Raw genomic sequence first — 24,136 nt, forward strand, 5'->3', positions numbered from 1 at the left:
TTATATCTTTAGATGATTCCAAAAACTGTGACACATTCAAACTCTCAGGTGACTCTATTTTATCCATTTCACCTTCATCTGCCCTTTCCTTAGAATCTCTTGAGATGTAATAGAGATTATCAACCTCAAAGGTCTCCACTTTAGTATAATGTAATATATCTTTCAAATACATTCTCAAGAGTTCCATCGGGGACAGATAATGTGTGATTGGAAAATTTAACAAGCGAAGATTTTTACCCCTGATAGAATTTTCCATTTTTTCTAATTTAGCATGTATCATCATACTATCCTTTATATTAGATTTTTCCTTCTTTAATGTGGGAGCCTCGTTGGTTTTCAAAATATGCAACAAAGTTAAATAATGAGCACTCTAGATTTATAAGAGCAGAGTGAAAAATCCGATCCAGAAATCTTTTAGAGGGAAGGGATTCTTGAAATGCCGAGCAGCGACATTTTGGAGCTTTCCACCATGTGGTGGGATTCGGGAAATGAAAAACAGAGTGACGAGAATGTCAAAATTCGGCTGTACAAAAGGCATTTTATTTAGCCTCCTGGTTTCTTTTAAACCTCTTATCTCCTGACTCTAATTAGGTGAAAATATGGGATTCTGGGAAGCCTGTGAGGATTTGAAATACGGAGATCAATCCAAGGTCAAAGGAAAAGCTGAAGAAATTTACAAGTGAGTATTAGTGAGATGAAATCCTTTGTCAAGATCCTTGATTAGTTTTCACTCTGTGCCATCATAACCTACTGCTCTGTGAAGTAGCCACAAGTATCCTTCTAGGCTAGGTCCATGAACATTACGATGAAGCCACCCTTGTAACCCACATGAAGGCCCATTTCACATAGACTACTGAGATTGGTATTGAGACCAGGTTGGGACACGCTCAAGTCTGGCAGTATTTCACAAAAGGCTCTGTCATATGTGGGGCATTTTGTAAAATACTTAGAAGAGGGTCAGGAGTGCATATGTATTTGCCGGAACGTACAGGGGGAGCAGTCATCTTATGAATATTCAGATGGAAAAAAATGAGAGGCAAACCCTCCCCCCCCATATAGAATCAGTAATTTTGCACCATCGAGAGTTCTTGAACTCTGTCATGGGTTTAATGTTCCCAGAATCCACTTCTTCCTGTCAAGAGAACTCTACCTTCGGGTTTTCCTCCTTATGTTTAATCTTCACAGCAGAGTGGGACAAAGAAAAACGGGTACCTTTCACGGCAGAGCCAAGGGTGGAATAAGAAAGGCCTTCACTTACGTGTGGTTCCTCTGATTGATTCCGGATCGACATGGTATTAGAGAGGGCGGAGGGTCTTCCCTATGGGGTCCTCACACTGGTGTGTGTTTGCTTGACTTCAGTATTTTGATTTTTCTGGCTTTTAGACTTTTTCTAGCTCCGGGAGCCAGGCGGTGGATTAACATTGATGGTAAAACCATGGACATCACTGTGAAAGGCCTGAAGCACCCTCACCGCTATGTCTTGGACGCTGCCCAGACTCACATTTATATGCTGATGAAAAAGGTTTGTCTGTTATTTGAAGAATCCACGGCCCTAAGAGGCCAATGCAGAAAACTACCGCCAAGTTACCAGCCGAGCACTGTTGACACCAACCTTGCAGAGACTGACGAGGGTAGAGTCAGCAATTGATCACACAGGGCAGTGGGTCTCAACCCAATTCTTGGGGGGGGGCACCCTGTGCGGGTGTTAACTTGCGCCATCACGACAACCACACAAATGAATGGCAACACGGTCGTTACTAAATCTGCAACTGTGCAATTAAAAAAAAAAAAAGTTCTCGATGCGTGCACAAGGGTGCCAGGTTTGGGGGAGCATAGAAGGGTGGGTTGAAAGGAGCGGGGGGGTGTGTGTGTGTGTGTCAAGCTGCACCACGTCTCTCCCCCTCAACCTGACCACCCTGCTCCAGATAGCTTTCTCTGGGAGTCTAGCAGCCCCCTCCCACCGCTCCCATCTCTGACCCCCTGCCCCCTGAAATAGAAAAACCAAATCCCTGATCGTTTACTGCCCCCCCTCTCTCTCCTTATCTTCCTGACCTCTGATAAAATCATCCTTGCTGTCTAGTGATAACCCATACCCCCTGGCATGACCGATTCCTGTAAAATCATCCCCTGTGTCTACTGTCACCCCTTCCCAATCTAATTATATCTATTAGGTCCCTGACGGCTCTCTTAGTTTGCTGAAGGATGCACAAAGCGCAGATTATTAGTCACAGAAGGAAAGATAACCCAGGATTCATTGTCCTCCCTTTTTCTGCTACTCCCGCCTCCCCCGGGGGGGCTGACGTGACACTGGTTGATCCAGGGCCGTATGGGAAGTCGACTGGCACTAAAGGGGGAATTTATCACAGGGCGCTAATTGATTTAGTGCACGCTAAATTTCAAGAGGCCCATTATATGCCCATGTGTGCCATAAATTTGTTTGCACCCCTTGATGAACTCCCCTCCGAAGGGGGGCAGTTCAAGAACCGGGCACCCCAAATTTGGCACCTAGACTCAGCGTACTGTGCACTACTTCTGTATCGGCACTTGAGCGCCCAGATTCTCTTATGGAACACTAGTGTAAGTCGACATCTACACGCCCACATTTAAGCATGCTTTATACTTGCAAGGACCTCCCCTTGGAGGAGTGGCCTAATGGTTAGTGCAATGGGCTGAGAAGCTAAGGAACTGGGTTCATATTCCACCACAGCTCCTTGGGACTTTGAGCTTGCTCAGGGAACGCCGGCATCAACAGCCGGAAGCATGACACTGACTTCCTCGCCTGTGACACAGCTTGGGGAGGGGGGCAGCTTGAGCAGCAGACCTCTATGGGCAATGGGGCTTTAGCCTCCCCACCAGCCGTTGAATGGCTGCTGCAGTTTTGGAAGGACCTGAGCCCAAAGTAGGTGGTGCCAGATCGCCAAGGCATGCTATACCTGTTGAACACTGTCTAGGGCACAGGTGTCAAAGTCAGTCCTTGAGGGCCGGAATCCAGTCGGGTTTTCAGGATTTCCCCAATGAATATGCATTGAAAGCAGTGCATGCAAATAGATCTCATGCATATTCATTGGGGAAATCCTGAAAACCCGACTGGATTGTGGCCCTCAAGCAGGGACTTTGACACCCCTGGTCTAGGGTGAATCTCTTCATAAAGTCTGTTAAGAAATCCCAATAAAGAAATAAATGCAATACATAATATAGTGTGGGCATACAATATTCATGATTTCTTTTTATTATACAGGTGTCACGAATAACATTTGTGTGGCGTTTTTGTATCAGTGTCAAGGTTGGACTATTGCAGGGGTAGGGAACTCCGGTCCTCAAGAGCCGTATTCCAGTCGGGTTTTCAGGATTTCCCCAATGAATATGCATTGAAAGCAGTGTATGCACATAGATCTCAAACATATTCATTGGAGAAATCCTGAAAACCCGACTGGAATACGGCTCTCGAGAACCGGAATTCCCTACCCCTGGACTATTGCAACGCACTATCTTGGAATTTCCAAGACAAGAGAAAGAGCGTTACAATTGATACAAAATGCTGCGGCCAGGTTAATTTTGGTGTAGATAGGATGACACATATGACATCAATTTTGAAGAAATTACACCGGATTACTAGTTCTATTTCGAGTACAATGCAAGGTTATTTCTGCGATCCCTCAAATTGTCTACCATCAAACACCGTGGTATTTTCAACAAGTCTTGAGAACTATAAACCAGGCAGATCTTTACGATCTGAAAATAAAATTCTATTAACCTCAAGGAAGCAAAGTTGCTATGAAGACACTGGAGCACTGACATTCTGCAGAGCTGGTGTTAAGATGTGGAGCGCTTTGGTGGGTCAGTTGCGACCATGCATCGAACCAGCCATAAACCCAAACCGCTTTCTTATGACTTAACAGTTCTGTGGCAAAGAAAAAGATAGCTCTCCCCTGTTGATTCTAAGATTTTAGTTTGTCATAATTATTCTGTTTGTTTTAACTCATGTGAACCGTTCAGTTCTTAAGCGGTATCGGAAAATTTTAAATAAATAAGTGACATCGTTTCGCTTTTACTTCATTATTGTCCAGCGCTGCACTATAGTGTTTCTCAACTCGGTCCTGGAGTACCCCCTTGGACAGTCAGGTTTTCAGGATATCCCCATTGAATTTGCATAAACTTGATTTGCATATGCTGCCTCCATTATATGCACATTTCTTTCATGCATATTCATTGTGGATATCTTGAAAACCTGGCAAGGGGGGACTACAGGACCGAGTTGAGAAACACTGCTGAACTGTACCTGTCCAATAAAAAAAAAATCATGAATAAATACTGAACACCTACTTTTGGCTCACCTTGAATGTACAGATATGTGTGTGTATATATAAATATTCTATATGGTAGGTCCTTCTTGGAGGTGCCCATTTGACATAAGATGAAGGGATAGCACTAGAGCCCTAGACACAAACCCAGACCCTCTCCTGGAAACCTGCTGGATACGCATCAGGGGTAGACAAGTCCAGGTCTTGAGGTTTTGGGGATATCTGTAATGAATATGCATGAGATAGACTTAAATATCCAGAGGAGACAGCGTGAATGTGGATCTGTCACTTGCATAATCATTAGGACAGGATTGTGGGCACCTCTGAGCAGTGGCGTAGAGAGGGTGAGGGGCACCCCGCCCTTGTCTCTGCTCCTCCTGCTCTTTTCCCGCTCCCCCCGCTGCATGCGCGCTCCCTTTCCCCCATACCTCTAGTTGTTCACTGCCGTGACCAACAAGAACTTCAACATGCTCCTCGCCACCCCGTCTTTCCCGCTGGTGTTGCTTCCTACGCACGGTACCTGGAAGTGACATCAGCGGGAAAGACGACACAGTCACTGGGGAAGGGGGCACACATGGTGAGGGGAGGAGTGAGAGGAGGCGGAGAGGAAGAGTGGTTTCAACGCCCCCACCAAAATGGCATCTGGGGTGGATTGCCCCTCCCCCCTTAACTACGCCACTGCCTCGGATACACATTCTTCCTTGAAATTTCACTAAGTGGCCTCCCCCGAGGAGGTTATGTATAAGTTTCTGAGCCACAGAAACATCTAGTGCGCTTGGAAGAAAGGTGTTCCAAAAGCTGCAATAGAATTACAGTGGTACATCGGAATCCGAACTTAATCCGTTCCAGAACCCCGTTTGAGTTCCAAGACAATTTTTCTCATTGAAAATAATAGAATGGATTAATCCATTCCTTGGTCCCACAAACTCAGATTTTTCAATAAATTTAACAGTAAACACACTGGCAGAGACAGCAAGATCGGGTCCCCCTGGCAGAGACAGCAAGATCGGGTCCCCCTGGCAGAGACAGCAAGAAGGGGTCCCCTTGGCATAGACAGCAAGATCGGGTCCCCCTGGTAGAGACAGCAAGATCGGGTCCCCTTGGCATAGACAGCAAGATCGGGTCCCCCTGGCAGAGACAGCAAGATCGGGTCCCCCTGGCAGAGATAGCAAGATTGGCAACGGCAATTGCAAGCGGTACTCAGCCCAAAGCTTCCCTCCCAGGCGGAAACAAGAAGTTGCGTCAGAGGGGAAGCTTTGGGCTGAGCAGCGCTTGCAGTTGCCGTACGTTCAGCTTCCAAAGCAGCGTTCAGCTTCCAGGGCAAAATTTAATATAAAAAAAAAAAATTTGGATTCCCAGTTGTTTGAGTTCTGGGGCGTTCGGATTCCGAGGTGGCAGTGTATTCTCCTTCTGTCTTACTGAGTGATGGACATCTGTGGCCTGCTCCGTGGAGCATCCGTGAGGGTCTCCTTTGTAGAAACCGCTGTCTGTTTAGTCCTGAATTGATCTCGGTGTCTGACAACCGCTCTTTGTTTTGATCCCAGTAGGATTCTTACGCTCGCTATTTAAAGTCTCCGATATACAAGGAAATGCTATATAAGGCTATTCATCCTCAAGAGACTAAAAAAGGGTAAGTTTAAAGCTTATAATTGCAGGTTACATATTGCACCCCCCCCCACACACGCTTGTGAACTGGCAAAAAGGATGTGAATATGGTCTTTATGTAATAAAAGCATGCTTTTTGTCAGTGACAGGGGATTATTACTTATAACACGATCCCTGAAGCTCAAACTGGCTCCTTCTAAAGCAGTGGTTCTTAACCTGGGTTCGACCGAACCCCAGGGGTTCGGTGAGTCAGTCTCGCGGGTTCGGCGGAGGTCAAAACACACCTCCGACTCATATAGCGTTTCAATCATCTATCAGTTATTCAGTGATTCGTGTCCTCGGTTTCTTGATCTATCAATCTGTAACTGACGCCTTATTTACATCCATCAATTCCTGATCAAAATTTGTGATTTAACTGATAAGATGATTGAACGTGACCGAAGCGCTTATGATTCGTGATGATACGCCCCGCTTGTCCATAATTGGCTGCAGGTGATCACGCAACATCGCTTGGCCTATCTGCGCTGCGGGGGAGTTGATGCGCACAGTAGTCGAATTGTAACTGTTGTGATGGTACGCCGTGTGATCCCTATCTTAATATTTTAATCCCTTACTAACTATGTCGAGCAAAATACGAAAGTGGTCGGAACGTGATGGGAGTCAGCGTCCTGATTGCATTATTATTCGAAATATAGGAGAACTTTTTTGTTTTCAAAATTGATATTATTTTTTCCCTCACTGTATACCTATGTTTTGAATTTGTAAAAATCATATTTTATTTTTCCAATAAAGAAGGGTTCGGTGAACACGCATATGAAACTGGTGGGGTTCAGTACCTTCAACAAGGTTAAGAACCACTGTTTTAAAGCCATAGTTACTTGGTAATAATTTGGAGAGTGTTTTTTTTGCAAAGCGTTTCTGGGGATAAAATAGACCTTTATCAAAGTTGCTCTCTCGATGGGCGGGATGAGCATTCAGTGGGCATATGTACATCTTCCCAGAGATGGGGGATGGGTTGGGAAGGATTGACATTAAAGTGCAAATTTTTGGAAATACCTCTCTATGAGCTTGTTTTACTCAGCTGCGTTACATGCTGGCACGTGTTTACTGCAGCTTAAACAAGCGCAGAGGCGTCCAGCGGGAAAAGCCCAAAGTAAGTGCTGAGATTGTGATGTCATAATGCATCATTCCACCAATGCCTAAGAACCAGCCTCATCAGTGATGTCACAATGGCTTCATTATCGTATACTTCGCTCACATAAGAACATAAGAAATGCTGTACTGGGACAGATCAAAGGTCCATCAAACCCAGTATCCTGTTTCCAACAGGGGTCAACCCAGGTTCCAAGCAAGATCCCAAGAGGTTAAATAAATGTTGTGCTGCTTATCCTAGGAATAAGCAGTGGATTTCCCCAAGCCATCTCAATAATGGCCTATGGACTTCTCTTTTAGGAAATTATCCAAACCTTTTTTAAACCCCGCTAAGCTAACTGATTGCACCACGTTATTCCACACATTTCTTGACACTTTTCATTTCAAAGATATGATATGAAATGAAAAGTGTGGAATAACGTGTAAGTTTCATGGCTCCACGTCATTCTCTTCTTGGTTGGGCTGAGAACTTTTCGGCGGCCCCTCGTAGCTCTCAGACAGCAATATTCCTCAACCAGCCAAACTCCTGACAACACCCTGGAGAAGCCAAAAGGACTAAAATACACCAGTGACTCACATCAAAGTTTTGTCTATGTTTTACTGAATTTATTGTTGTTGAAACAGTTCGGTCATTAGGAAAGGAACGGAAAAAGGGAATATGGGGATGAGTCTGAAGGCTTCCACATCTGTTGCTTTGTTCACCGGAAGATTAGGAACGTCAAAGCTCTGATTTTTCCCCCCAGATTGAATCTTCGTAGTGTGAAAAGAACAGGCAAGAGGTGAATCTGGGATGGAGCAGCAAGGGTAAATTTAATACGATCCAAAAGATCATGAAAAAAAAGTCAACCTCGGGGGTCAGCGATTTAGGCAAATGCCTAGAATGTCAACATGGAGCTCATGTTCTTTGAAAGGCTGCGCAGGGGCTGCAGCTGTTGGAGACGATTAAAAGGCAACATCTGCAAATCCACTTCCCATACTTGCCGAAATTCTGGACGGAGCAAACGTTTGGAAACTCTTCAGAGGTAGCCATGTGCTTGCCCACGCAGTGTGTCAACCTAATGCCAAAAGACTGTGGGAAGTGTTAACAGATACACAGGGTCATTTGACCGAGTTTTGCTTCACTGCAAACATTTATGCCTTTGACTTTATTCCATAATTGGAATACTTTCTTCAATGCAGCTGGAACCGTTTTTCACACCAGAGGAAAACTTTGATGCATAACCAAACAGAACTTTGTTTTAAGACTAAATAAATGCCATGTTTGTTCTGGGCTTTAGGGACTTACATGAGCTGGCATTTTGGAACATATATGGGTACACTGGTAGGACATAAGAACATAAGAATAGCTTTACTGGGCCAGACCAACGGTCCATCAAGCCCAGTAGCCCATTCTCATGGTGGCCAATCCAGGTCACTAATACCTGGCCAAAACCCAAGGAGTAGCAATATTCCATGCTACCAATACAGGGCAAGCAGTGGCTTCCCCCATGTCTTTCTCAATAACAGACTATGAACGTTTCCTCCAGGAACTTGTCCAAACCTTTCTTAAAACCAGCTGTGCTAGCCGCTCTTACCACATCCTCTGGCAACACGTACCAGAGCTTAACTATTCTCTGAGTGGAAAAAAAAATTCCTCCTATTGGTTTTAAGAGTATTTCCCTTTAACTTCATCGAGTGTCCCCTAGTCTTTGTAATTTTTGATGGAGTAAAAAGTCAATCCGCTTGTACCCGTTCTGCACCACTCAGGATTTTGTAGACTTCAATCATATCTCCCCTCAGCCATCTTTTTTCCAAGCTGAAGAACATACGAGAAGAATTCCATCCCCTTTACCATCTTGGTCGCTCTTCTTTGAACCTTTTCTAGCGCCACTGTGGTATGGTGTGGGCAGTCACGGTACTGCAACTGCTAAGAGGCATTTTCAAGGACATCAAGACGGACATAGAAGCTCCTGCATAAGCCCGTTAATGAAACAACTAATAATGAACCTTTGAAGCTGGAAGCTGAGATTCCTTTGGGAATTTTCTTACAGCTGATGGTGAAGTGCCTCAGCTGTTATATGAAGTGTTTTACAAAGGGAAAAAGGGATAACTTTCCATATATATTTCACATTTCATTTGATATACCACAAATTACAAAGTAGCAAAGTCAGTGTCTCTCAAATTTTTGTTTTAGCTCCGACACACTAAATGGAGCAAATGTTTTTTTGCAGCACATTATAATTGAAATTATAAATTGCAAAACCAACAAAAAATTAAAATTTGAGAGTTAAATTAAAAATAAAAAAATAAAAAAAATTTAAATTTAAATTGAATCAGGTTGGGCAGACTGGATGGACCATTCGGGTCTTTATCTGCCGTCATCTACTATGTTACTAGGTTATAAGTTATTCATTTAAAGTTCTTTAAGCTCTGTATGGGTAATTGTAACAACGGTGAAACTAAAGTAGATAGACTAGAATTGCTAATCAATGCGATGGATGTGCTTGTTTTTGAGTGCAAATTAACTCAAAATGCGGCTTGATAGTCGACAAGCAAACACGCATTTTGTCATCCACCGTCTGCGGTCGTTCTCTTTTCGTCGATCTAATTTCTGTCAAAGCTGAAAATCAAGTTTGCAAAGATAAGAAGATCCAAACGCTCAATAACTACTGCATAACAAATAAATATAAAATTACTTGCCGTTGGTTTTCAAGGGCCAATTACTTCAAAGACATATAAAAAGGATGGAGTCGGTCCAGAGGAAGGCTACTAAAAAGGTATGTGGTCTTCATCATAAGGCATATGGGGACAGACTTAAAGATCTAAATCTGTATACTTTTGAAGAAAGGCGGGAGAGGGGAGATATGATAGTCGTTTAAATACCTACGTAATGTAAATGCGCATGAGTTGAGTCTCTTTAATTTGAAAGGAAACTCTGCAATGAGAGGGCATAGGATGAAGTTAAGAGGTGACAGGCTCCGGAGTAATGTGAGGAATTACTTTTTTACGGAAAGGGTGGAACAGTCTCCCAGAACATGGAACATGGAATAGTCTCCCGGTAGAGGTGGTGGAGACAGAGACTGTCTGAATTCAAGAGGGCCTGGGATAGGCATGTGGGATCTCACGGAAAGAGAAAAAGATAATGGTTATTGTGGATGGGCAGACTAGATGGGCCATTTAGCCTTTATCTGCCATCATGTTTCTATGTTTCTAAAGAATGATGCTTGTCTGGGCGATTATATCCTTATGCACACAGATGCTCATAACATTGACAGATTCTTGTGTCCGTGTCATCTATTCTGGTATGAAGGGAATTTTGTAAAAATAAAGTAAAATTCTGGAATCTGTCGTGGCACAACTGGAATCTCTTCGTGGCACATAGTTTGAGAGATACTGAGCTATGTGGTTTACAAGAGACAAGTTGAACTAAATAAAAGGTTAAATGGAGATAAGAACATAAGAATTGCCATCTCCGGATCAGACCCTGGGTCCATCAAGTCTGGTGATCCGCACACGTGGAGGCACCGCCAGGTGTACCCTGGCATAGTTTTAGTCCCCATATCACCATATGCTTCTCAAGGGAGATGTGCATCTAATTTACCCTTACCCGTATCACTCTATGCCACTCTTAAGGAGATGTGCATCTAGTTTACCCTTAAATCCTAGAACGGTGGATTCTGCAATTACTTCCTCTGGGAGAGCATTCCAGGTGTCCACCACTCGCTGCGTGAAACAGAACTTCCTGATATTTGTCCTGGACCTGTCCCCCCTCAGCTTCAGTCTGTGTCCTCTTGTCCGTGTCACACTGGACATTGTAAATAACTGCTTTCCCTGCTCCATTTTGTCGAATCCTTTCAGTATTTTGAAAGTCTCAATCAGATCCCCTCGCAGTCTCCTCAAGGGAGTACAACCCCAGTCTCCTAAGTAGTTCCTCGTAATCCAGGTTCTCCATACCTTTCACTAGCTTCGTTGCTCGTCTTCACCCTCTCTAGCAGTTTTATATCCTTCTTTAGGTACGGAGACCAATGCTGGACACAGTATTCCAGGTACAAAGGCACAAAGGGTTCTAGGAATTGGGAAAGGGAGGGATTTGGTTAATGGTAAAGGAAGGGAAGGAGTTAAAGAGCACAAGAGACAAGGTAAAAAAAAAAAAAAACACCCGAGAAAGGTTGCACTTGGACCATGGCGAAGCCTTTAAAATGATATTATAGCATCAGTCATAGCACTGAAGTAGTGAAAGGGAAAAAGCCCTAGAAAAGAAATGTCTTAAGTTGAATCTTGAAATTCTTAAGGGGTAACTCTAAGTGCAAATCTAGTGGAAGCGAATTCTCTGTGGTGAATATCCGCCACCCTAAAATTGGATGGTTGAGCAAAATGAGATTGTACTAGAAGGTGAGAGGAATGTTGTTGAAAGGAGTGGAGAAAATGACCTGCAGTGGCATAGCAAGGGGGAGCGGTTTGCTCTGTGCACCTTATTTGTGGGGGCGCTGACACCCCTTCTCCTCTCCGCTTCTTCCCATTCCTCCCCTCCATGCACGCCCCCCTTCCTTTCCCCCATACCTGTAGTTGAAGAAGTTGTTCGTAGTGGTCAACAACGTGCTCGTTGCAACTCCGTTGGCTCTCCCGCCGATGTCACTTCTGGGTGTCGCACATAGAAAGTGACATCAGAGGGAAAGCCGACGAGGTTGCGAGGAGCACATTGTTGACCGCCGCGACTAACAACTTCAACCTCGAGGGAAGGGGGGCAGTGTGGGAGACGCGCAGGTGGGATCAGGGAAGGAGTGGTGGGGGCACACAGGTGGGATTTGGGAAGGAGCGGCAAGGGGTCATGCATGGCATGTGAGATTGGGGAAAGAGCAGTGGGGGGGATCAGGGAAGGAGCGGTGGAGGGATGCACAGGCAGGATCGGAGAAGGAGCGGTGGGGGTGGCCACACATGGGATTCAGGATCGGGGAAGGAGCAGCGGGGGATACGCAGGCGGGATCAGGGTGTGGCAGGCGAGATCGGGGAAGGAGCAATGGGGGGACGCACAGACGAGATTGGGGAAGGAACGGTGGGGGTGTGTAGCAGGCAGGATCGGGTAAGGAGCGGTGGGGGATGCGCAGGCGGGATCGGGGTGTGGCAGGCGAGATCGGGGAAGGAGCAGTGGGGGGTGGAAGTGAGCCTGGCTGAGAGATTGTTATGCATAGATGAACTTGTATGTTACAGTTGTGAATCTTTCATGAAAATCGCTGTATCCGTTTGGAATTGTGTTTCTTTTATCTAATATTCAAAACTCACAATGTACATATGCAATCTTAATCAATTCAGCCTAATTTAAGGATCCTCGGAGTATAATACAATGCTCTTTCCTTCATTTGTTTTTTAGAAAAGACTGCTTCAATCGTCATCGATCCTTAATATATCTTATTTTTAATTATTTTTATTCATTGTGTTTGTTTATTCCAAACATTCTTCTTTTTTTTTAAAGGGAATTACATAAGAACATAAGAAGTGCCGCTGCTGGATCAGTCCAGTAGTCCATCATGCCCAGCAATCCACTTACGCAGCGGCCTTTAGGTCAAAGACCAGTGCTCTAACTGAGACTAGCCTTACCTGCATACGTTCTGGTTCAGCAGGAACTCATACAACCTTGTCTTGAATCCCTGGAGGGTGTTTTCCCCTATAACAGCCTCCGGAAGAGCGTTCCAGTTTTCTACCACTCTCTGGGTGAAGAAGAACTTCCTTACGTTTGTACGGAATCTATCCCCTTTCAACTTTAGAGAGTGCCCTCTTGTTCTCCCTACCTTGGAGAGGGTGAATAACCTGTCCTTATCTACCAAGTCTATTCCCTTCAGTACCTTGAATGTTTCGATCATGTCCCCTCTCAATCTCCTCTGTTCGAGGGAGAAGAGGCCCAGTTTCTATAATCTCTCACTGTAAGGCAACTCTTCCAGCCCTTTAACCATCTTAGTCGATGTTCTCTGGACCCTCTCGAGTAGGTCCGTGTCCTTCTTCATGTATGGCGACCAGTGCTGGACGCAGTATTCCAGGTGGGGACCTACCATGGCCCAGTACAGCGGCATGATAACCTTCTCCGATCTGTTCGTGATCCCCTGCTTAATCATTCCTAGCATTCTGTTCGCCCTTTTTGCCGCCGCCACACATTGCGCGGACGGCTTCATTGACATGTCGACCAGTACTCCCAAGTCTCTTTTCTGGGGGGGTCTTATCTTTATAGCTAAAGCTCTTGTCGGTTAGGGGCTTCCACTAACAAGAGGTTCAGCTATAAAGATAAGTGCACCAGCTCAAATCCCTTTTTTAAAAAATAATAATGGGGTCCTTTGACTAAGGCACGCTAAACGCTGATGCGTCCATTATAGTCTATGGATGTGTTAGCGTTTAGTGCGCACTAATATTTAAAGCACGCTAAAATGGCTAGCGTGCCTTAGTGAAAGAGGGGGAATGTATGGAATAAATGAAAAAAAAAAAACCCAAAACAAAAGGAATTGACCCCAAAATACCCACAAAGAAGAAAATCCAGAGAAAACCAAAAAAAACCTCTGTGGAGTGACGATGTTCCCAAATGGACTTTATTTGAAAGTATCAAAGTTCCAAAGGTCCACTGAAATCATCCACATAAAATAATTCCATCCACATAATTCCATCCACATAATCATCCACATAAGAACCTTAAAGGACCTAGTCCGCTAGGGATACAGGACCCAACACGGTCCGCGTTTCGACAAAAGTCTTCTTCAGGGGTCCCTGGGGGTCCTATAAAGGTGAATACGTGGGAAACAATTGTGTGGTGAGCCGGAAGTGAGACACTGCTTGCGTTTGCAACATTCTAGAGCTCAGATTGTGATGCCATAATGCCTCATTCCACCAATGCCTAAGCTCCGTCCTCATCTTCGCAAGCCTCAGACACTTTGAAATCATAAGTAGCAAAAAACAAAAGAAAATCCAGAGAAAACCAAAAAAACTCTGGAGTGATGATATTCCTAAATGGACTTTATTTGAAAGTGTCAAAGTTCCAAAGGTACATTGAAATCATCCACATAAAAGCCTTAAAGGACCTAGTCCGCTAGGGATACAGGACCCAACATGGTCCGCGTTTCGACAGAAAATCTTCTTCAGGGGTTCCTGGGGGTCCTATAAAGGTGAGTACGTGGGAAACAATTGTGTGGTGAGCCGGAAGTGAGACACTGCTTGCGTTTGCAATAGAAAGAGAATAAATGAACACAATGAATAAAAATAATTAAAAATAAGATCTATTAAGGATCGATGACGATTGAAGCCGTCTTTTCTAAAAACCAAATGAAGGAAAAGTCACTGCATTATACTCCGAGGATCCGTAAATTAGGCTGAATTGATTAAGCTAAGATTGCGTATATTGTAAGTTTTGAATTCAAATGATCTCTTCCTTCCAAGAAAGGGATTAAAGGAGTCAAGATTTTTAGTCAATCTCTGACTTTTAAGTTGTCTCCACTTTGGAACAATCTCCCACTCCTTTTAAGTTCATTTCAACTTTTTCGTAAATCTTTAAAAAAAACATTTCATTGGCTAAACACTTTGAAAATTCATCTTCCGAAACTTAGGGCTCCATTTACGAAGCCGCGGTGGCGGTGTAATGCGCATAATAGCGCGCGCTAAACCGCCGGCCGCGCTAGCCACTACCGCCTCCTCTTGAGCAGGTGGTAGTTTTTCGGCTAGCGCGGGGTTAGCGCGTGATCATAAGTCGTGCACATTCGTAAAAGGAGCCCTTAGTCTTATTCTTCATGGTTTTTATTTGTTAAGTTAACTATTGTAAACCGAGTCGAGCTTTCTTGGAAATCACAGGTCTTTGGAACGACCTCACCATCCCGTTGCGGAACCTGGGCTCCCTTCAATTATTCCGCAAACAACTGAAAACTTGGCTTTTCACCAAATTGTAACTCTATCCTCCCCCCCCCCTTTTTCTCCTCCCTTCTACACATAAGTTCACGTAAACCCTTTTCTTCTTCTCTACCTATTATTTAAGTTCTTGTAAACCGTGTCGAGCTTCATACTCATGGAGATGATGCGGTATATAAACTTAAGGTTTAGATTAGATTAGATGTCTCGGTATATAAAGCCAAGCCTTAGATTAGATTATATTATTAATGTAATCAAAGAATTTTGTGCCAAATTGAAGGTAACTTGTTTTGTCTAATAGACATAATTTAAACATAAGTAGAATTCACTTGGGCAAGGTATATCTCTGGGGTTAGTTTGTCCATGCCTGGATTCACCTGTGGCACCTGTCTACCTCCACTCCACCCTACACTTAACCCATTTTAAATTCTTGCGGTTTTGTCTTTCAGTAACTTCCCATTCATGCGTCGCCACCGCCGGTCCAGCCCCAGCCCTGTGATCTTGAGGCAAAAGGAGGAAGAGGCGCGGGCCAAAGAGGCTGCGAATACGGTGGACATCACCCAGGTTCTGAGCAAACTAGACCGTAGGAGTCGGCTCCAACACGAGGCCTAGAACCACCATCTGGAAAATTTCCTGGCTGTCTAGAATTTTAGTCTTAGGAATTTAGGAGTCAATATTCAGCCCACAGCGATGGATGTATTATTTTAGCTGCTGTGGGCATTATTCCCCGATATTCAATGCTGGGCTATGTCTGTGGGTAGGGCTGCATGTTTTTAGAGGCAGGATATTTGTCTGTTAATTTGGATCTCTCATTTTACATACACTCTATGGTACAGTCCCTTCTTGAAAGCACGGTGCTCATCAACACATCTGGGACTTTATTTTCGTGTCTGTGTGCACGCATAATTTATTTAGTCCATATTAGAGATCTGCACGGGAACGGGGATCACGAGAATCCCAAGGGGGAAACCCCCCTAACCCACGGGACTCTCACGGGGACCCCCTCTGGCCCACCGGACTCCCATGGGGACCCCCTTCTAGCCAACGGGACTCCCACGGGGATGGAAGGCTTTGGAAACAGGGTTCGTCCATATAATATAATGGACACGTCAGCCTTAGTAAAAGAGGGGGTTTATAAGTTAATTACCTGAACAGAAAAGAAAAAAAGGGTTCCACCAAAGAGATTCCACAAGGAAAACAGCAACGCAAACACAAAAGAAACTGTGGAATTGATGATCCTATCAGAAGTAATTGCTGCTTTTTATGGAGATGGGCGGGGATGGAGGTAATTCCTTGCGGGGATGGGTGGGGATGGAGAGGATCCTGGTGGGGACGGGTGGGGACGGAGAGGATCTTGGTGGGGACGGGTGGGGGCGGAGAGGATCTTGGCGGGGACGGGTGGGGACGGAGAGGATCCTGGTGGGGACGGGTGGGGGCGGAGAGGATCTTGGCGGGGACGGGTGGGGACGGAGAGGATCCTGGTGGGGACGGGTGGGGACGGAGATGATCCTGGTGGGGACGGGTGGGGGCGGAGAGGATCTTGGCGGGGACGGGTGGGGACGGAGAGGATCCTGGTGGGGACGGGTGGGGGCGGAGAGGATCATGGCGGGGACGGGTGGGGACGGAGAGGATCCTGGTGGGGACGGGTGGGGACGGAGAGGATCCTGGTGGGGACGGGTGGGGGCGGAGAGGATCTTGGCGGGGACGGGTGGGGACGGAGAGGATCCTGGTGGGGACGGGTGGGGGCGGAGAGGATCCTGGCGGGGACGGGTGGGGACGGAGAGGATCCTGGTGGGGACGGGTGGGGGCGGAGAGGATCTTGGCGGGGACGGGTGGGGACGGAGAGGATCCTGGTGGGGACGGGTGGGGACGGAGAGGATCTTGGCGGGGATGGGTGGGATTTCTGTCCCCGCGCAACTCTCTAGTCCATATTTCCAAAACCCACAAGGTGACCTGTGATCATGACATATTTATTAACAACACGAGCTTGTTTGAATTAAAGCTCGGCTTTGGTCTGTCTTGCGGTGTCAAACTAGGGATTACTGACCAGCCAGCTAGGTTCTTGGAAAATCCATGATGGACATGCACAAGATATATTTGCATGAACATTGTATGCAAATGTATCTCATGCATATGCATTATAGATATACTGAAAACCTGACTGATTGGATGTGCCCCGAGGATTTGGTTGATCAATCCTGGTTTGAAATTAGTAGCACAACCTGCCTTTAACTTCAGTGTAAACCAAGAAGAGGACTTCCTTATTGTATAATCATCCTACCCAGAATGACATATGGCGTAGAACAGTGGTTCCCAACCCTGTCCTGGAGGACCACCAGGCCAATCGGGTTTTCAGGCTAGCCCTAATGAATATGCATGGAGCAGATTTGCATGCCTCTCACTTCCATTATATGCAAATCTCTTCTCATACATATTCATTAGGGCTAGCCTGAAAACCTGATTGGCTTGGCGGTCCTCCAGGACAGGGTTGGGAACCACTGGCGTAGAGCAAACTGGGTCTAAAATGGATGTTTCCAAAAGACTTAAAGAATATATGAAAAGGCCTACCATAGCTTAACTTAAGCGTGTCTATCCTTAATAGCTGGGAACAGTTAATATTGAGGATAGACATGCTTAAGTTAGCCTGTGGTGGGCCTTTTCATATATTCTTTAAGTCCGTTGGAAACATCCATTTTAACTTCAGTGTATGCATGAAAATGCAATAAGAAAAAATCAAAACTACATCTCCCTGCATGCAGTGGGGCACAGTCAGGCCTGAATCAGCTACTTGACAAATGTTTCATGTCATTTTTTAAAATGTCTATGGAACTACTACCTCTTTACCACAACCAGTAATTTGGGGAGCTTGTACACAAAACGGACAGACTTGCACGGTCTGTGTCTGTATATGGGGGAGGATGGGTTGGAGAGGGCTTCAATGGGTGTAGATGGGCTGCAGTAGGTTTTAACTGAGATTTCGGCAGTTGGAACCCAAGCACAGTACCGGGTAAAGCTTTGGATTCTCGCCCAGAAATAGCTAAGAAGAAAAAAATTTAAAAATTTAAATTGAATCAGGTTGGGCAGACTGGATGGACCATTCGAGTCTTTATCTGCCGTCATCTACTATGTTACTATGACAAATCTATAATATTTACTATTTTGTTACCAATGAAAAACAACCCCCCCTCTCTTTTGTTGATAATGTGTTCCTCAGCCTCAGCATTTTACTTTTGTTTAACCTTATTTATCAAATAAACAATTCATTCACTGCCGCCATATTTGCTTCGCGTTCAGTTTCGTGTGTCTCTTTCCATGTCTGCACCGTATCACCTCCATGTATTTTAAGGCATTGTTTCTGAACCCTATTCCGTAGGCACACCTAACCAGTCAGGTTTCATGGGTTATCACTGTGAAAATGAGGAGGGAGGGGGCCTAGTGGTTCAAGCTACGATCTCAGCACCCTGTGGGTTCAAATCCCGAGCTGCTCCTTGTGACCCTGGGCAAGTCACTGCCCCAGGGACATTAGATTGTGATCCCACTGGGACAGATAAGGAAAATGCTTAAAGTACCTGTATGTAAACCGCTTTGAGTGTGGTTGTAAAATACAAAAAAGCGGAATACAAGTCCCAATCCCTTTCCCTGATGTCATAGTGCCTGGCAGAAACCCAAATAGTAGCAACATTCCAGAGCTGAGATTGTGATGTCATAATGCTTCATTCCACCAATGCCTAAGAGCCAACATCATCAATGATGTCACAATGGCTTCATTGTCCTTTACTTCGAATACTGTATTGGAGGAGTGTGTGGCACAGTGGTTAGAGCTCTAGCCTCGGCACCCTGAGGTTGTGGGTTCAAACCCCACACTGTTCCTTGTAACTCTTGGTAATTCCCTCAATCCTCTACTGCTCCAGGTACCTTAGATAGACAGGGAAAATGCTTGAGTACCTGATTGTATACCACGTAGACAACTTTGATAGGTGGAATATAAATAATTAAATTTAAATTTAAAAATGTGTAAGATCGCTTGGCAGATGCCATTGTGTGCAAATCTATCCCATGCCTATTCACGGTGGTATTTCTGAAAACCTGACTGGCAGTGACATAGCAAGGGTGAGAGGCGTCCAGGGCGGTGGCACCTCTCCCTGCCCTCATCTCTGCCTCCCCCCGCTCCTTCCTCAATACTCCCTGCCACCTTCCCTTCCCCGTCCCTTTAGTTGTTCATTGCCACAAGCACCAAGAACTTCGACATGCTCCTCACGACCACGTCGGCTCTACCAATGACGTCAGTTCCTACGTGTGGCACCTGGAAATGACATCAGTGGGAAAGATGACGCGGTCGCGAGGAGCACGTTGAAGTTGTTGCTCGCAACGGTGAATAACTAGAGGTACCGGGAAGGGAAGGGAGGGGAGGAGTGGGAAGAGGCAGGGGCAGAGAGGAGGAGGGGGGCAGGCCACCCCGCCCCCTTTACTACGTCACTGCCTCCAGGACAAGATTGAGAAGGGCCATTGTAGGAAACTGTTTTTATTTACATTAGTGATTCTCAGCCCAGTCTTCGGAGCACACCCAACCAATCAGGATATCCAAAATGAGATTTGTATGTGTTGTCTCCATTGTATCTCATGCATATTCCTTGTAGAGAGCCAGAAAACGTGACTGGCTGAATGTGCCCTGAAGACTGAATTAAGAACCTCTGCTTTTAAGGCAGGGGTGGGCAGCTACAGTCCTTGGGGGCCACTACCCAGTTGGGTTTTCAGCATTTCCACAATGAATGTGTGTGAGGTTGATATGCTTGTACTGCTTCCATTGTATGCAAATAGACCCCTACTTAAGGAACCATTGGAAACGTTTGTTTTAGACTAGGCCCTTACAGAGAAATTCTGATTCATTGATTGGATGATAGGCACTTTTCTACATAAGATAGACGCCAACTCCAAAGCAGACGTGTTTAGGGGTGAAGAAGGACTTAGGTGCCATTAGGTACAATTCTCTAAAGATCTTAGGCACTTATAATGTAGGCTTTTGAAACCCTGGCCTACATTTAAGGCACCTAGACCTGATTCTGTAATGGGCACCTACACGTGAAATAGGTGCCTGACTTTCAGCGACTATCTTTTAGGTACCCAATTATAGAATCTGTCCCATAGTCTTCACTTCCAGTCTTCAAGGGCTACCAACAGGTCAGGTTTTCAGGAAATCCCTAATGCCTAGGCATAAGAGAGATTTGAATGCCTACTCCTCCACCGTATGCAGATCTTACTCATGTATATTTATTTGGGATCTGTTGGCAGCCCTTGAAGAGCAGTCGTCAGACCAAGGGACTAGGGGGTTCTCCATCAAGTTCTTCAGACCCAGCCAGTTGAGTTTTCAGTTTATCCACAATGAATATGCATGAGATAATATTATATACTGTACAACTGTACCATCCTGCAGACCTGACTGGCTGGCCCTATCCTGAGGACTTTAGGCAGGTCTAGCAGTCCCGGATTTTGTTGAGAAGGGAATGAAGAAAGGGTGACTGCTGCCAAAATCATAGTATTACAACAAAAAACCACTCTAGATAATGCTTATAAAGTATGCAATGAAGATGATATAATTAGGTCTACAAAATTTTTTTGTGCTCAGAATCATGGAGGGGTAACTGGGGAGAACCCCAGAAAGTACCACCTCAACGCCCAATCATCGCATGTGAAAAGGTAGACAGTAGATTATATCATGTGAGAAATGTTCTCCGTTTTTCACGTGAGACAGGTGTTATTTTTGAATCTTTGATGCCCACCGCATGAGTGTTTTCTACATACTATCGTTGGTTCCTTGAGGCAGGAACGAAACGTGCTTCTTATGGGCTTCTTAGAGTTTACATCTTTAAAAGACATGATATAATCGGCTGTCTACCTTTTCACATGCGATGATTGGGCGGTGAGGTGGTACTTTCTGGGGTTCTCCCCAGTTACCCTTCCATGATTCTGAGCACAAAAAATTTTTGTAGACCTAATTATACCATCTCCATTGCATAATTTATAAGCATTATCTAGAGTGGGTTTTTGTTGTAATACTTTTCCGTATCACTCTTCTTGCTGAATTGTTTCAAATTCACCCCATTTCTTATATTTGGCCAAAATCATAGTAGCTGGCTTAGGGCTGCATATTGATAAATAAACACGCTTTTATCCTAAATCATACATTCCCCTCCTGCCGTTCCATCATCCATAATTTGTTGCGCCATCCTACACGCCCATTGCTTCCAAAGGCACCTTCCATGCCGTGTGCAGATTCCTAGATTATTATAATGTATACTCTCATAAGTATACATTCCCAGGTTATATAACGCATATAAGAGATACATCAGTTATCCCATGTTGGTGATGCAATGTGGCAAAACGATCCATCATGTGTTTTTTTTTCTATATTCCCTACATCGGGGGTAGGCAATTCCGGTCCTCGAGAGCCGGAGCCAGGTCAGGTTTTCAGGATATCCACCGTGAATATGTACGAGATGGATTTGCATGCACTGCCTCCTTGAGATGCAAATCTATCTCAGGCATATTTATTGTGGAGATCCTGAAAACCTGACCTGGCTCTCGAGGACTGGAATTACCTACCCCTACAAGATGTACCACCATCCGCTGCCATTACACCAGGGGTCCCAAAGTCTCTCCTTGAGGGCCGCAATCCAGTCGGGTTTTTAGGATTTCCCCAATGAATATGCATGAGATCTATGTGCATGCACTGCTTTCAATGCATATTCATTGGGGAAATCCTGAAAACCCGACTGGATTGCGGCCCTCAAGGAGGGACTTTGACATCCCTGCATTACACCATCCGCTGCCTATTATATAGTGTTAGCCTGGAGTTTATTCTGTTCAAAGACTGACCTGAACTTGCCTCTTCGTAAAATGGTCTTGTCTTGACTTGTAATTGGAAAAGAAAGCTGCCTTATATCTCAGCTGTCTAATATAGAGGCAGAAACCCAGCAACAAATCACAGATAATCACAAAGCTGGATAAAAAATTACAGGCAGAAGAGAAATTTAGTCAATAGATGCAAGAATCACCTGACATGGCCACATTTAGAGCTTCATTTCACTTACAGGATTTAACTGGCTGTTCCTTCTAAAGGTGTTGATCCGTTACAGTTTCAATTAATTTAATTCCATAGAATATGGGTAGGGAACTCCGGTCCTCGAGAGCCGTATTCCAGTCGGGTTTTCAGGATTTCCCCAATGAATATGCATGAGATCTATTTGCATGCACTGCGAAAATCCGACTGGAATACGGCTCTTGAGGACCAGAGTTCCCTACCCCTGCCATAGAAACATGATGGCAGATAAAGGCCAAATGGCCCATCCGCAGCATCCACTATCTCTTCCTCTCCCTATTGGCTAAGGCTCTTAACATTTGCATCTCCTCTTCCTATAGGCTAAGGCTCTTTACACCTGCATTGTGATGTCATAGAACTTTATGGTTATAGAAACATTGTGACATGATGGCAGATAAAGGCCACATGGCCCATCCAGTCCGAGAGATCCCACGTACCTGCACTGCCTTCTAGGTATGCAAATCTCTCTAATGCAAATTCATTGTGGATATCCTAAAAACCTGGCCTGCCAGTAGATCTTGAGGACCGAACTTGGGCAGCCCTGGACTCTAACCTATAGGGATTTCTGATATAATATCCTGGTTCACGGATGCTTTTATGATCAGCTAGAGCAGTGGTTCCCAACCCTGTCCTGGAGGAACACCAGGCCAATCGGGTTTTCAGGCTAGCCCTAATGAATATGCATGAAGCAAATTTGCATGCCTATCACTTCCATCATATGCAAATCTCTCTCATGCATATTCATTAGGGCTAGCCTGAAAACCCGATTGGCCTGGTGTTCCTCCAGGACAGGGTTGGGAATCACTGAGCTAGAGCAGGGGTGTCAAAGTCCCTCCTCAAGGACTGCAATCCAGTCAGGTTTTCAGGATTTCCCCAATGAATATGAATTGAAAGCAGTGCAGGCACATAGATCTCATGCATGGGGGAAATCCTGAAAACCCGACTGGATTACGACCCTCAAGGAGGGACTTCGAGACCCCTGGCCTAGAGAAATAGGAAGAGAAGAAAGAGGTGTACTGAGAATGCTATAGGCCAGTGCTGCCCAAATCTGGTCCTTGAGATCTACTGGCAGGCCAGGTTTTCAGGTTATCCACTATGAATATGCATGAGATCTCTTAGCATACAATGAAAGTAGTGCATGCAAATAGATCTCATGCATATTCATTGGGGAAATCCTGAAAACTCGACTGGATTGCGGCCCTCGAGGAGGGACTTTGACCCCCCTGAGCTAGAGAGAACAATTTCCATGTCTCCCTCATTCACCAATAACTCAGCACTTTTTAAGGGCTTTTCCACTTGTTGGTAGGTCATGTGCTAATGTTCCTCTTAGCATGCATTAGCTGCCAAATATTAACACGGGAGTCTTCTGTTTAAGCAGTGGCGTAGTAAGGGTGAGCGCTGCCCGTCCCCCGCCCTTCTCCCCGGCCCCCGTACCGCACGCGCGCCCCCTTCCCTTTCCCCATACCTTTTTAACCTCTCCGGCGTGAGCAGCGTGCCCACGTTGATGTTGGCACCCTTTGACGTCACTTCCTAGGCACGGGTCCCAGAAGTGATGTCAGAGAGGGCGCCGATGCCAACGCGGGCAGCAACCTCGTGCCAGGGAAGTAAAAAAAAGGTATGGGGCACATGGCAAGTACCTGGCCAAAACCCAAGGAGTAGCAATATTTATTGCTACCGATCCAGGGCAAGCAGTGGCTTCCCCCTTGTCTTTCTCAAAAACAGACTATGGACTTTTCCTCCAGGAACTCGTCCAAACCTTTCTTAAAACCAGCTACGCTCTCCGCTCTTACCACATCCTCTCACAACGCGTTCCAGAGCTTAACTATTCTCTGAGTGAAAAAAAATGTCCTATTGGTTTTAAAAGTATTTCCCTGTAACTTCATCGAGTGTCCCCTAGCAGGGGACAGAAAGGAAGAGGGGTGCTGCACCCTTAGGGTGACCGCGCCCGGGGCACTTTCCCCATACTATGCCACTGTGTGTAAGAGTGGTAAATATTCCTGGGTTAGCCAGTTTGCACATGATATTTATAATGTGTTAACTGGCTAACGTTCCCACTCTTTGCTCGTGCCACACCCCCGGATAGAAAAATTCTTTAAAATTTAGTAATGCATGATTTAGCATGCTTATA

General features: G+C 45.3%; 1 protein-coding gene across 2 annotated transcripts in view; it reads left to right on the forward strand.

Moving 5' to 3' along the window:
- The window catches only part of RGS9 (regulator of G protein signaling 9), an 85,595-nt gene that overhangs the window by 52,093 nt on the left and 9,366 nt on the right, over nt 1-24,136 (forward strand). The window contains exons 14-19 of one of the 2 annotated variants that reach the window (XM_033961202.1): nt 592-679; nt 1,384-1,522; nt 5,849-5,931; nt 10,966-10,971; nt 15,362-15,476; nt 21,365-21,373. In XM_033961202.1, the coding sequence (XP_033817093.1) occupies nt 592-679; nt 1,384-1,522; nt 5,849-5,931; nt 10,966-10,971; nt 15,362-15,476; nt 21,365-21,373 (440 nt within the window). The remainder of the gene's footprint in view (nt 1-591; nt 680-1,383; nt 1,523-5,848; nt 5,932-10,965; nt 10,972-15,361; nt 15,477-21,364; nt 21,374-24,136) is intronic. The other variant, XM_033961201.1, reaches the window with a different exon arrangement.

The sequence above is a fragment of the Geotrypetes seraphini genome, chromosome 10 (genome assembly GCF_902459505.1).
Source record: "Geotrypetes seraphini chromosome 10, aGeoSer1.1, whole genome shotgun sequence".
NCBI lineage: Eukaryota > Metazoa > Chordata > Amphibia > Gymnophiona > Dermophiidae > Geotrypetes > Geotrypetes seraphini.